At 39.4% G+C, this 13,165-nt stretch overlaps 1 protein-coding gene across 6 annotated transcripts in view; it reads right to left on the reverse strand.

Moving 5' to 3' along the window:
• Positions 1 to 13,165, reverse strand: part of GK (glycerol kinase) — a 71,409-nt gene that overhangs the window by 27,610 nt on the left and 30,634 nt on the right. For 3 of the 6 annotated variants that reach the window (XM_040633224.1, XM_040633246.1, XM_040633241.1), the window contains 7 exons: positions 10,438 to 10,514; positions 8,360 to 8,497; positions 5,196 to 5,305; positions 4,679 to 4,745; positions 3,574 to 3,591; positions 1,824 to 1,859; positions 1,383 to 1,450 (listed from right to left, as the gene is read on the reverse strand). In XM_040633224.1, coding sequence (XP_040489158.1) covers positions 1,383 to 1,450; positions 1,824 to 1,859; positions 3,574 to 3,591; positions 4,679 to 4,745; positions 5,196 to 5,305; positions 8,360 to 8,497; positions 10,438 to 10,514 — 514 coding nt within the window. The remainder of the gene's footprint in view (positions 1 to 1,382; positions 1,451 to 1,823; positions 1,860 to 3,573; positions 3,592 to 4,678; positions 4,746 to 5,195; positions 5,306 to 8,359; positions 8,498 to 10,437; positions 10,515 to 13,165) is intronic. The other 3 variants (XM_040633232.1, XM_040633248.1, XM_040633238.1) reach the window with 2 other exon arrangements.

Below are 13,165 nucleotides of genomic sequence, written 5' to 3' on the forward strand. Positions count from 1 at the left end.
ATACACATCACTGCAGAGTGGACACAGACTTGCTCACTCTTACAAAGCGTTCTCCAGATGCTTTCCTTTATTCAAAGGCAGCCATGTTTAACAGGTGATGTCACACTCTCACCAGAGGACCGCTGACCATGCCAGACCACAAGAACATTTCATTCAAAAGGTTAGACATTCCATTATTCACAAAAGAAGAATTTAATCAACAAGGTTAACACTGCTGAGAGAATTAGGAAATCCTCTAGTGAAGAATAAATGTAGATAGTCTTCTGCTTGGTCGATGGGAATCTTTCCTACACAGGGTACAGTAATGTAGAGAGGTTCAGAGCCCCGGCTAAGTCGACTCAGATGGATCTGGGGGCAGAGACTGCTTCTTTCACTTACTAGCTTAACCACTCTGAGCATCTGTTTTCTTATCTGGAAATGGAAGAAATCTTATCACTCTTAGATATGGGGCTTGTTACAGATTCCCCAAGTAGGAGTAGTAAGGAGATAAGATTAGGAAACAAATGCACCTAATCTCTACTTCCATCATTCCTTCTACTGCTTGCTGAAGGAGAAACTCCAGGTAATGGGGAGAAAGCACAATGCCAGCAAAACGGCATTGAAAATCCCACAAAAATATAACTTTACAGTTACAGTGAGAAAGACTAGGGCAGCAACAGTATGTTGAGAAATACGGTTCATTTTTAAAGTTTTAAATAAAAAAATTTTTTTTAAAGATTTTATTTAATTATTTGAGAGAAAGGAAGACAGCAAGTGAAAGAGAGCACGGGCTGGGGGGGCGGTGGGGTTGAGGGCCAGAGGCACAGGGAGAAACAGATGCCCACTGAGCAGGGAGCCCGATTCCGGGCTCGATCCCAGGACCCTGGGATCATGACTTGAGCCGAAGGCAGATACTTAACCAACTGAGCCACCCAGGGGCCCCCCAAATTTTTTTAAAAAGTAATCTCTACACCCAACCTGGGGCTTGAACTCAAAACCCCGAGATCAGAGTCACATGCTCTACTGACTGAGCCAGCCAGGCATGCCTCCAACAGTTTAAATCATGGCTCTTCCTCCCCTCTGCTCTGTCCTCCTCCACTCCCCACCCCCCAACCCCAACCAAAACCATTAACCCTTTAAACCAAAATTTAGTTTTTTAACGGAAAAGGTATTGACGTTTATAAATTAAGGTCTTTACAAGCCTTAGCAGTGTGTTTACATATGGTGTAATGTATTTTATTTGAAGGAGAGAAAGAAAACTAAATGGCAAAAAACTTATTGGAACACCTAAGCTACTGATTTTCAGCCTGGATGAACGTCAACAGATTTTCCTCATTCAAAGCACCAAAGGGAGAAACAAACAAAACACTATCGGTTTTTGGGTCTGTTTATCTTAAACTCACGTATTTTTGGCTTGTCCATCCTGGAAGCACATTTGTCCCACCAATGCAGCAGACTGGTCCCCCAAACACTGAAAGCATAAATGACAATAAACAACACTAAGACAATATTATTACTTTCCCTTTTAGAATAGCCATAAGATTTCTTTCTCCTTCATTTATCAAGAAATGAATGGTCTTGATTTTTGCACTGCTTCCATTTGGCCATTTTCCCATTTCCTAATATTCCCTATAAGATCATAGGAATGGGAGGGAAGAGTCAGAATTTGGTCAAAAGGTTCTCAGTGGCCCACACTGTTTCACCTAAGAACAAGAATCAGCCAATTTTGCTGCTTTTACTTTTTCTCCAGAGTTTCAGAAGGGGCAGATGGATCAAGATAGAGGAAGAAACCCCTCACATGGAAGCAGGTAATGTTGGGGAGGTAGCAGGGAGATGAAACTTACCCCAGATATTGGCACACCTTCCAAGGCCCCAGCTTTCTAATAAAATTTTAAAAAAGGATTATGAGTAATCACAAACTATTGTCTCTACTAACACAACTGCAACAGGAATGAACACGAATAGCAACATGCCAGAGCATGTGGGCAGACAAGACAAAGCAAGTGTTTCAACTACATATGTGGTTCAGAGACAGATACTAGACATATTTCTAGAATGACAAGAAGACACATGGCATTGGAGAATGGACGTCATACACTGGACTGGGAGTCAGGAGACGAGGGGTCTACTCTTGGTTAGTTAGTGTTAACCCACTGAGCAGGCTGCTGAAACTTCTCTATGCCTCAATTTCTTGATGTATAAAATGCAGTCCAGATAACATGAATGCCTAGGTCTGATAGCTCTTTGTTATCGTTGCCGTTAATAAGGAAATCTAACACATCCTTTAAAACAAACATATGAATAGCTGTCAAACCAGTATGGAAAGGCCTCATTTTGGAAGGCTGTATTTTACCAACTATCCTTCCTTACCCAAACTGCTCTTAAGAGAAGTAAGAACCCGAGAGCGTTTGGGTATTGGGTATTATATGTTCATAGTCGACATCGTTCTTTAAGTTTAGATAAGCAAGAGTTAATTTAGGTCATGAAGAGTGGTTTTTATTTGGGTCAAGTATGGCTAGAATTCTAGGGAGAAAAACAAGATTTAAGTGGCTGTGTATTTTACCAAACTTCATTTTAAAAAAATACTCTAATACAAAAGCAATTTGTACTGGTATTAAGGGATTAGGGGGAAGGAACGTGATCCACGAAGCAGTATGATGTACTAGGAAGAGGGCCAGTAGTTCCACTGACCACCCTCTTGGTCTCCCATTTGTGAGCCTCTGGGAGCTTTAGTTTCCCTATCTAGAAGAGTAAGGTAAGAATAGAAGCCGCCTCACATGACTACAATGATAAGGAAGTAATAGCATATATGTGGAAACCCTGTACAAAACAGAAAACATCTCCTAGATGGTGGATATTATTTTATTTCTTTCATGCTTTCTGCTTAATTCAACACGTGCCATTTTTATTGACTGGATATACTATTAGGAAACCTGAACCTGGATAATAAGTGAAGAGTACACTTCGTAAGGAACTGAAAGTGAATCTGTAGGAAACTGAGAGGCTGTGTATCTTCATATACTTAAATACGAAAAGAAGCCTTTGCTGACACTACTTGAAGGTATTATCAAGCTACCAGCAGGATCTACTAATGTGCATTCAGGCACATAAAGCGCTCCTTTTCCTTCACAGGGAGGGGTCTTTGGAGGGTTCCTGGGAACGCCCTCTGGTGAAGCATGCAGAAAAAGTGACAGTGCATTTCCAACTAACTAGTCTAAAAGGTTGGTCAAGTATCATTTAAGATAGGCGTTTAGGACATTTAAAAACGACATCTAATTTCCCTGTTACACCAAAGCCCAAAGCACATCACAGCTGTACTTTGTCATGGGGAACATCAGAATTTCTCATTTCGGAAAACTAGCTTCATCTTTTATTTTGAAATACCACTTTCAATCTTATGGGAAACTTAAACAGACGTGACTGAGTTTAAAGAGAACCTAGAGCTTCTCTAGAGCTTATAGCAATTTGGAGGGTCATGGAAATTCTGGATAAATCTGCTTAGTAAATGGACTTCTGCTTGTCTAAAACTAAATGGAAATGCACTGTATCTTTTCCAAATGAATGGGTAGCATAATTGGTGGGCAACCTACTCACCAGGCTATGAGAGATTTTCTATAGTCAGCAAGGGGGAAAAAGGAGGACAGAAGCATAATATTTTAAATGCAAGAAAAATACTAGGCCAGTAAATGTTTTTCCAACCATTCTCTAAAACTGTTTCTCAAGGATAAGTTTTTTCTCTGACCCAAGGCAGTCTGTAGACAGCTATGAAGTCATCCAAGCACTTTTATTGTAGTTGAGCCATGCTTCCCTTAAAAATTTCCATGATGCTTTGAAAGGTTTTATTATAAATGAAATATTTAAGAACTCTGCTCAAGCTTTATCCAGAGCACTTAGTATTCAACTCTATTATTATTACCTCTGTAAGTACAGTTTCCAATAATTGTCATGAAACGCCTAAACAATATATATATATTTTTTGCAATTGACCTTAGACGTAATTCTAAATTTTATCATAAACTCTAGATTTTTGTGCTCAAATACCAGTTCAAATCCTCCTGGAGGTTTTCATCCCTGATGTGTAATCAGAGATACTCAATGATGCTAAGCACAAGTTTTGCTGAAAGCACTTTTTCTCTCAGTTTCAGTGAAAGCAACAGTAAAATGTCCATTATAGAAACCAGTTTAATTAGCAATCACAAATCAGAAACAGACTCTTTGTTTTCAGTTTCTTTGCTAAAGTTTTGCTCAGGCTGACAAAGAATCTAATATAAAAAACATGGTTTGGCCATTAAAAGAGATTCAACAGGAAAAAGAACACTAAAATGTGGAGTCCTTCCTATAAATTATAAGCACATACCACAACTACTAAAGTTATTTCAATTAAAAGAATAAACAGGCTCAAACAGTCCCATGACACCCTCTGTAGTTAGATTATTGCATTAATACTTTAAAAGTAGAATACTCAAATAAAAGCCAATTAAAGTTTATAAAATATAAAACCAACTGGTAAGAAGGATTCTAAAATTTTTAAGTTATAAAACTATTTAAACAGCACTAAATTCTTATTTTATATACTATCAACACTTACAGAAAAGTCAAAACTCTCAAACTAGAAAATGTAACACAACTGACTTTTGAATTCTGAATAGTAAAGCTTTTTTTAAATGAATTTTTTTTTTTTTTTTTTTTTTTTTTTTACCATTAGGCCATAGATCTCAGAAGAACTCCGGACATTTGGAAGAATTTTCATCGGAATTTCAAAAAATCTGAAAAACAGTAAGATAAGATTGGGTATATAACACCATTTTAAATAAATATCTAGAAACATTTATATGTATTTAAAGACAAAAATGTAAACTGCAATTAAACAATGGAGGTATTTGAGCCCAGAGTTAAAGAATAAGCCAGCGGAACAGAGTTGCATGTTTGGATATTTATCATTCTAACTTTATACAAGCTGATAAAAAATAAGCCCACAGAAAACAAAGTACTTTTCTAAAGAAACCTAATCTTCCTAATCAAGACAATTAATTTAGCCTGTTTGCTATATATCCAACAATAGTCTCTTCTTTGGATACACAGTATAGACTTGTATACTATAGTTGAAACATCAACAATTAAAGTTTGGTGCTCCATCAACATCTGAAAATAGAAAGATATAGGTTATAAATAGCTAATGTATTGGGAAGTGCTTCTTAGGGCAAAACACAACTCACTCGCAGAGCTCTTTATCCCATTCCAGAGAATGAATGTTGAAAAGCATTGTCCTACTTGCATTTGTTACATCTGTACAATGGACACCTCCATTGGCCCCTCCTGTCAAACTCTAGACAGAATAAAAGGACATGTTAGATTTGTACTAATTTGCTATTTATTTATTTTCATTTTTTAAGAAGATTTATTTATGTAGTTGAGAGAGAGAGAGAGAGAGAGAGAGAAGAGAGCGAGAGAGAGAACATGTGAGCAGGGGGAGGGGCAGAGGGAGAGAATCCCCAAGCAGACTCCCTGCCGAGCGCGAGCCCAAGCCTAGGCTTGATCTCAGGACCCTGGGATCATGAGCTGAGCCAAAATCAAGAGTCAGATGCTCAACCAATTGAGGCACCCCCTAATTTGCCATTTAATTTACATGTCATCAAGGGCCATAATCAGTAGCAGAGTGCATAAAGCAGGAGAATGGAATGGGTCAATTATTTAATTTTCTAGTTTTCAGCAGTGTCCAATAGAAATACGCTAGCTACATACATAATTTTAAATTTTCTAGTAGCTACATTTAAAAAGTATAAAGAAGCAGGTGAAATTATTTTAATAACACTATATATTTTATTTAACCCAATATATCCAAAATATCCTGTATTTATTAATGATTTATTTTAAACAAATTTTTAAGTAATCTCTACATCCAACATGGGATTTGAACTTACAACCCTGAGATCAATAGTTGTATGCTCCACTGGCTAAGCCAACCAGGCACCCCCCAAAATATCCTATTAATATAAAAAATTATTACTGAGACATCTTACCTATGTGTTTATTTATTTTTTTTTAATTTTTAAGTAATCTCTACACCCAACATGAGGCTTGAACTCACAACCCCCAGATCAAGAGTCGCATGCTCTACTGACTGAGCCAGCCAGGTGCTCCAACATTTTACCTACTTAAGTACAGTATATATTTTACACTCACAGCACATCTTGATTCAAACTAGCCATATCTGAAGTGCTCAGTAGCCAAACATGCTTAACTGCCTACCGTATTAGACAGCAGATTTCTAGTAAATTGGTGGTTAAACCAAAAAAAAAAAAAAATCAGTTTTGCTTTCATCTGTTATCTTTGGAAAAGTCAGTCTTACTAAATTTGGCAAAGTGAAATATATTAGCATGTCTGCCTCTTCAGGGTCTTACAGAACTCTGTGCTGCTGTTTCTCTGTGATTTAGTTTTTTGGAATAACAATTCTCATTGGGTTGTGCCTACCCAAGCATGTATCCTGAAAGCAGAGTTTTAAATTCTCCCGTGTTAATACCCTCGAGCACTGCTGCCTTCTTTTGCGTGCGAGCAATAAGAGGTGAGGAAGGAACAACAGTAGAGAAAAGGCATCTCAGCACCCGGGGTGTAGGTCCCCCACCCCGCAGCTAACTGAGCTCCCTCCTGCAGCTCACAGGTGCCACACCCGGCCTTACTCTGGTTTCGAGCAACTGATTGTCAGAACTATTGTCAGAACTAGTTCAACTGTGAAAGGCACGAAAACTGCGGGCAAAGAGAGCGCCAAGCCCAGTGTGCCCTGGCCAAGCACAGGGAGGCGTGGGGAAAATACTGCTTCCTGGTACTGGCTCTGGAAGATCTGTTCTGTGGATCTGGCAAATGAGAATGGGGACAATATTCCTCTGAACTCTCTTGAATGTTGAAGAAGATAATCACATACTTACTGAAGTAATTACAAATGAAATTATATGTGTGGGGATTTGCTTTACAATTATCTGTGGGGAGAAAGAGTATGTGAGTATAGTTGAAACAAGACTGGCCATAGTTGATTGCTGTAGCTGGCACACTGTTGCAGAGGTTCATTACGCTTTTCCCTCTCTTTTTGGGTGTATTTGAAAATGCCCATAATAAAAATAACAGAGAACAAAAAAGAGAAAGGGGGAGAGAGAATACGCACTTTTAAGATAACTCTGGGAAATGTCTAAAATGTTTCTACTCATCTGTGTTCAGCTTAGGCAAAAAGATTACACATCGAAATTCCACTATGATTTTTTTCTTTTTTTTTTTTAAAAGATTTTATTTATTTATTTGACAGAGATAGAGACAGCCAGCGAGAGAGGGAACACAAGCAGGGGGAGTGGGAGAGGAAGAAGCAGGCTCATAGAGGAGGAGCCTGATGTGGGGCTCGATCCCACAACGCCGGGATCACGCCCTGAGCCGAAGGCAGACTGCTGTGCCACCCAGGCGCCCCCCCTATGATTTTTTTCTTATTACGGCTTAATAAGAGACAGCTGTGTAATGCTGAAAGCAAATGATAAAAGTCACATAGGTGTTCTATTATGTTAAATAGTTACTTCTTTTAAGAAATGACCACTGGAAAAGAGCATATGATAGGCAAGAGAAAAAGACTATCTAAATTACTAATTACTAATTAATTACCTAAATTATTTTTCCAAAGGATAATAGATATGAGATGTGGTTTTGGTAATCACCCTCCATTTTTATGGAAATAAAGAAAAATAAGGAGGAAGTAGGCAAAAATGCCTCTTAAATTGGAGGCTGAAATGTTCTGCTGTCTCTTGAGTGGCTTTTCTTTTTTTAAAATTTATTTTAATAATAATTTTTTATTATGTTATGTTAGTCACCATACAGTACATCCTTAGTTTTTGATGTAGTGTTCCATGATTCATTATTTACGTATAACACCCAGTGCTCCATGCAATATGTGCCCTCCTTAATACCCATCACTGGCCTATCCCAATTCCCCACCCCCCTCCCCTCTGAAGCCCTCAATTTGTTTCCCAGAGTCCATAGTTTGAGTGGCTTTTCTTAATAATTTTGCTAACTAAAAAATCTGAACTCGGAGCACCTGGATGGCTTAGTTGGTTGAGTGACAAACTCTTGATTTTAGCTCAGGTCATGATCTCAGGGTCATGAGATCGAACCCACGTCAGCTCCATGCTGGGCATGGAGCCTGCTTAAGATTCTCTTTTTCCCTCCCCCTCTGCCCCTCTTCCAGCTCATGCGTGCACACATGCACTCTCTCTCTCTCTCAAAGAAATAAATAAGTAAAACATTTTTTTAAAAAGTTTGAACTCTTAGTAGAAAATACAGAGTAGGCAAGGCAGTCTAAAAAAATTCTGAAAAATTTTCTCCATACATACATTATATTTAAACGTACCCAAATAAGCCATGAATCGATGGTCCCAAAAAGAGCTCTATCTTCTTCAACAGCCCTTTGAACTTTTCTCACATTGTCAAGGAGCCAACGAAGTTTCACTGCACTGAAGTAAGTGCTAAGTGGAAGGCCTGTCTTGGACTAAACACAGTTATGAAATTCAACCAGCAAATTAAGTTCCCAACAGTTTAAAAAATAAAACACCAAACCAAGAAACTCAACAAATCACAAAATATTCAATGGCCCTAAAGTCAATCCCATCGTATTATGGATAAAAATAATTTTCCTATGTTATGGCACAGGAAAGCATGTTTATGAACAAAGATCAGCGTGATATGTTTGCAGTTCAAAGAGCATCCACGTTGCAAGGTAAAGAGAAAATTAAATGACACAACACCCTGTAATCTAGAGTGAACACGTAGATGTTAGCTTTTGTGGTGTGTATTACATGCAGGACCTAGTCTGAAACTCTGCCTTTTCATTTTATATTTCATGAAAGTGATATTTGAAACTATTAAAGATCAGAGAGTATATCAAACCATAACCAGAAAATTTTGTTTTAAAACATATAAGACTTAATAACAATATACATATATGTGTAAAAAATATAAATAATATATACATATACACATACATATTCAAATAACACAATATAAAATGAATGGAGAATAAAGGACATGCCAGATGAAAACAACACTGAGTCACTCTATATAAGAAAGTGGTTGCCTAAAAACTCAGTGAGTACATTAAACAAAGGGAGGGTATACTGAATAAAGGATAAATGGTAAATACAAAACACGTATGGGCTAATCAATCTTCCTTGAGAATGGATCAGACCCAATTTTGTTAGTATATTAAATACCAAATACATTTATAAGGGCTGATGAAAGTGGTTAAGAAGATTCATACATCAAAATAATGCAACTATCTTTCCCTTCCCCTAATCCTTAGTCTCCTGATTTATTACCTAACTACAGAAAGTGATACCATTTTCCTTCTTATCTGCTATGGATATGTTTGGTAAGAAAATTCACACCAAACCATTTCATAATTTAATGCACCCTGTAAGTTATGACTCTTAACTCATGGTTTTCTAGCTTTCTTAGAAAAAAAGTAAGATTGATACTCAAAAATAATGAGAGGAAATAATTTATGGGATTATTCCTCTTTGACTTGAAGGACCAAAGGTCATTCCACAAAGCCAACAGTGAGGTAGTCGATAATACCTCATTTTAATGATTTAGGTAGCAAGTGTAAAAGTTGCCTAAAATGGCACTGAAGAGAAAAACATGCATCACTTGAAACAAAGTGCAGCTGGAGGTGGCGGTGAGGATTGGGCGTGGTGACAAAGAGGAACAGCATAGGAAATGGGTAAGGGTATGTTCAGGACTAGCCTGAAGTTATTCGGGGGCGGGGGGTGAGAGTAGGGAATGGTTTGTTCAATTGCTACGATTCATGGGATTTGAACCCTAGTTTCAGAACCAAGAACCACTGTTCTAAGAGTCCCACTGACAAATATGAAGGGGATATGCCAAGAAAACAGAACTTCCTTTGGATGCTAGGAGAAGTGGATCTTGACCTTGATAAGAAACATACCTTGCCTGTTTCAAAAATTCTCTCTCCCTTTCATTTAACCCAAAAGAGCTCTACATGTGGACTGAAATTTAGGCACTTTTTATCAGCCTCCTTCCTAGGAAGAAAGTGGCAGGAGTTCAGTGAGGAGCTGGAGTGACTTTTAATTTCTCTCCCTGAATCCAGACGCCTAAAAGCTCAAATGCCTCCAGAACTTTTTTTGACAGTAGAAAACAAGAGGGAGAATGGTTTAGCCACTGGGACACTTTATAATCCCCTCCGGCCTATCAAGCTGAGACTATGAATCCTCTAATCCCCCATAGGGCAAGAAGACGGAAAGGTAAATACTTGAGTTGTCCTCAACTGTCTGCGGAGAAAGAGTTTATAAAACATATCAAATAACTATTGTGCAATAGGGTGTAAGGCCTGAATCATCTTTCAGGTGAAATCTCTATAACTTTTTTTTAAAACAAGCATTCTTACAGTATACTTTTGAAGAGATCTCTTACCTTGACAAAGTTATTATTTCCTGGAATTCTTTTACTAAGATTCTCAACGGTAGACTGGGTTCTTAGATCAAGCCACACTATAGACCAAAATATAATAACATATATGAAAAACTTCATTTAAAAATTCAGATCTTCATGAAATCACTGTCAAGGATAGGAGACTGATTAGTTTCCATAAGCAATTAAAATGCTAGAGCTTTCAAAAGATTGAAATTAGAAAATTAGAAATGAATGGGCATATTGTTAGAAAAAAGAATAAATTTATGAGGAAGAATTTAAAGCCTTTGTGCAAAATTACAGACCAAGTTAGAAGAACAATACAAACCTGAGGGCACTTATTTTGTATCCTTTTGATAGGAAAAAAACCACAATGAAACAATATTTTGGATAAGAAGTTCCTAAGAACACAGGAGTACAGAGAAAATGTAAATGCTCAGCAGGCCAGCTGCCAGGGCATGAGACACCGCTCGGGATCACCGTACCGGGTAGAAAGCAGGTATCTTCTAAAACTTGGGAGCAATTTGTGACAAAGCAGAGAACCTGGTACTATTTATTGAAGGAAAAAGTAAGCTTCAGTCTCTCCCCTATGAAAGGCTTCTGTACAGTAAATGCTTCCATTTCAAAAGCAGGCTAGATGCCAGAATTGTTAAAAGAACTGTTTAAAGGTCACCATTCTTGCTCCATGCTGGATTGTAAAAAATCTATTTTAAGAGATCAACATTATTTACACTAAGTAAGTATCATCCGCTTTCGGATCCTCTAGTAGAAAATATTTCTGTTCTGCTTCGGGACAGAAGGCCTGAGAAAGAGAAGGTGCCACATAGCACGGAAAGCAACTGTGAAAGGTAACCGACAGGTCAGCTGGGTGTTCCTTGCCAGATTTAAGTTTTGTACTTAACTTCTATCACTTTCCATCTGTTCGCGTCACTTGGTATTTTTAGGCACTGACTGCGCTCAGACGCCTCCTGGAAAGCCTCAGGCCTGTAGTTTAGTTCAAGGGCACCGGGGAAGCGAACTCGGTCTTGCCCCCTCCACACGTGAATGCGGGCACGTCACTGCATCGTTGGGCTCGCCCTTTAGGCTATTCCTCTCTCTCCATTTAAAAACCCGTGCCTTCCCGTAGTGAATTTTAATCAGTTCTTTCTAATTCCTTGAACTGTCATTTCCCCCGAGGGCTGCCTGAGCTTGATGCTGGCAGGTGGCTACTTCAGGGCAACAGGCTGGTTTCTGCGGGTGCGAAAAGCCGCGAGAAAAGGCTCATCACACCCGAGGAAACAGGAGGCAGAGAGGAACACCAGGGGAAGGCGTGGCCTGCAGCGCACATCTGCATTTGCTGCGCGCCACGTATCCCTCTTGCTCCTGGAACCGCATCTCAACTTCCCTTCATGCTCTCCTCCTTCTCAGCCATGAGGTTTGCCAGAGGCTGGACCCTAACCCCCCAGCTCCAGGACCACGTCCCGATCCCCGTGACTGGTTCAGTAGACAGCGTGTGGTCTCATCAGCCCCACGGACATTTGTGCTCAGTCTGCCAGAGCCCCTCTCCTCAGCGCCACGAGGCCGTGTGGGGCTCAGCCTGCTGCCCCCGTGAAGAGAGAGCTGAACTGGCCACATCTGGAGCCATCCCAGAAGGCTTGCGGGGGAATCCAGGTCATGCTGTCTGAGTCTAGAATCAAACAGCACCTGAACTAAGCTACTGTTGCATTGCCGGTTCCTTGAACAAAAGAATTACTTTTTTTTTTAGATTTTTCACTTTATTGAGTTAGGGTTGAGTGTTCTAGTCCTTGCACTGTGATTGATATAAGCCATTAGCAGCAGCAGCACGGAGTTGGCAAGAACTCCCCTGTCCAGGGCACCAAGGCAGTCCACTTTTACAGAGGGGCCGTTTTGCATGACTGTGACCTCCCTCGTAGGCAACCCCCGCAGCTGTTAACAAGAGAGAAGTCTGTGACAGGTAGAATTAACAAACATATCTCAGTTCTCAGTGTTTCGAGCTACAACAGGCTGGGGGCTTACAAACATTTGAGTGCGTTTCGACTACCTACTCTGAAAAAATGAAATAAGACGGATTAGGATGGAAAATAACAGAGTTCACTGAACTCAGTAAAGTAAGTACAGACTTGTAAAACTTTTTAGTTATGTGAGTTTGATGAATCATGATGTAAAACATATTTCTCATCAAGGGTCATGAACAAAGGACCTGAAAGTCATTGTTCTGGGCTGTTTAGTGACCCAAAGCCTCTTAGGTCGGGGTTTTTCTGTATTTTAATATAAATAATCACTAGGGAGCTTAAAGATGGACCCCATTCCCTGAAATTCTAGGCCAGTAAGTAGGTCCAGGGAGGGAGCCCAGAAATACGCCTTTTAAATAGGAGCTCGCCTTTTAACAAACACTGCTGGACTCCACAGCAGCGGTCCTTACCCAGAAAGCACACCGGAATCCCCTGGATAAATTGGAAATCACACATTCCAAGCCCTACCTTGCAGGATTCTGGTTGCAGGTCTAGGCAAGGAAGGCCTGAGTCTTTCTACTTTTGTTATAAGCACCCAAGTTATTCAGTATTATATACTAGAACTTCAGAAGCTTTTTTCTAGGGCATGATCTTTAAGATATGGAATTTGTTCCAGCTGTTTCTTTAAAAATCAAATGACAGACAAACTGATGACCAGGTGGCTCCCCTGAGTCCCAGTGACTCTGTGACTTGATTGCTCCTGGCCAATGACCACTTTT

The sequence above is a fragment of the Ursus maritimus genome, assembly GCF_017311325.1.
Source record: "Ursus maritimus isolate PB19 chromosome X unlocalized genomic scaffold, ASM1731132v1 scaffold_X1, whole genome shotgun sequence".
NCBI classification, from domain to species: domain Eukaryota; kingdom Metazoa; phylum Chordata; class Mammalia; order Carnivora; family Ursidae; genus Ursus; species Ursus maritimus.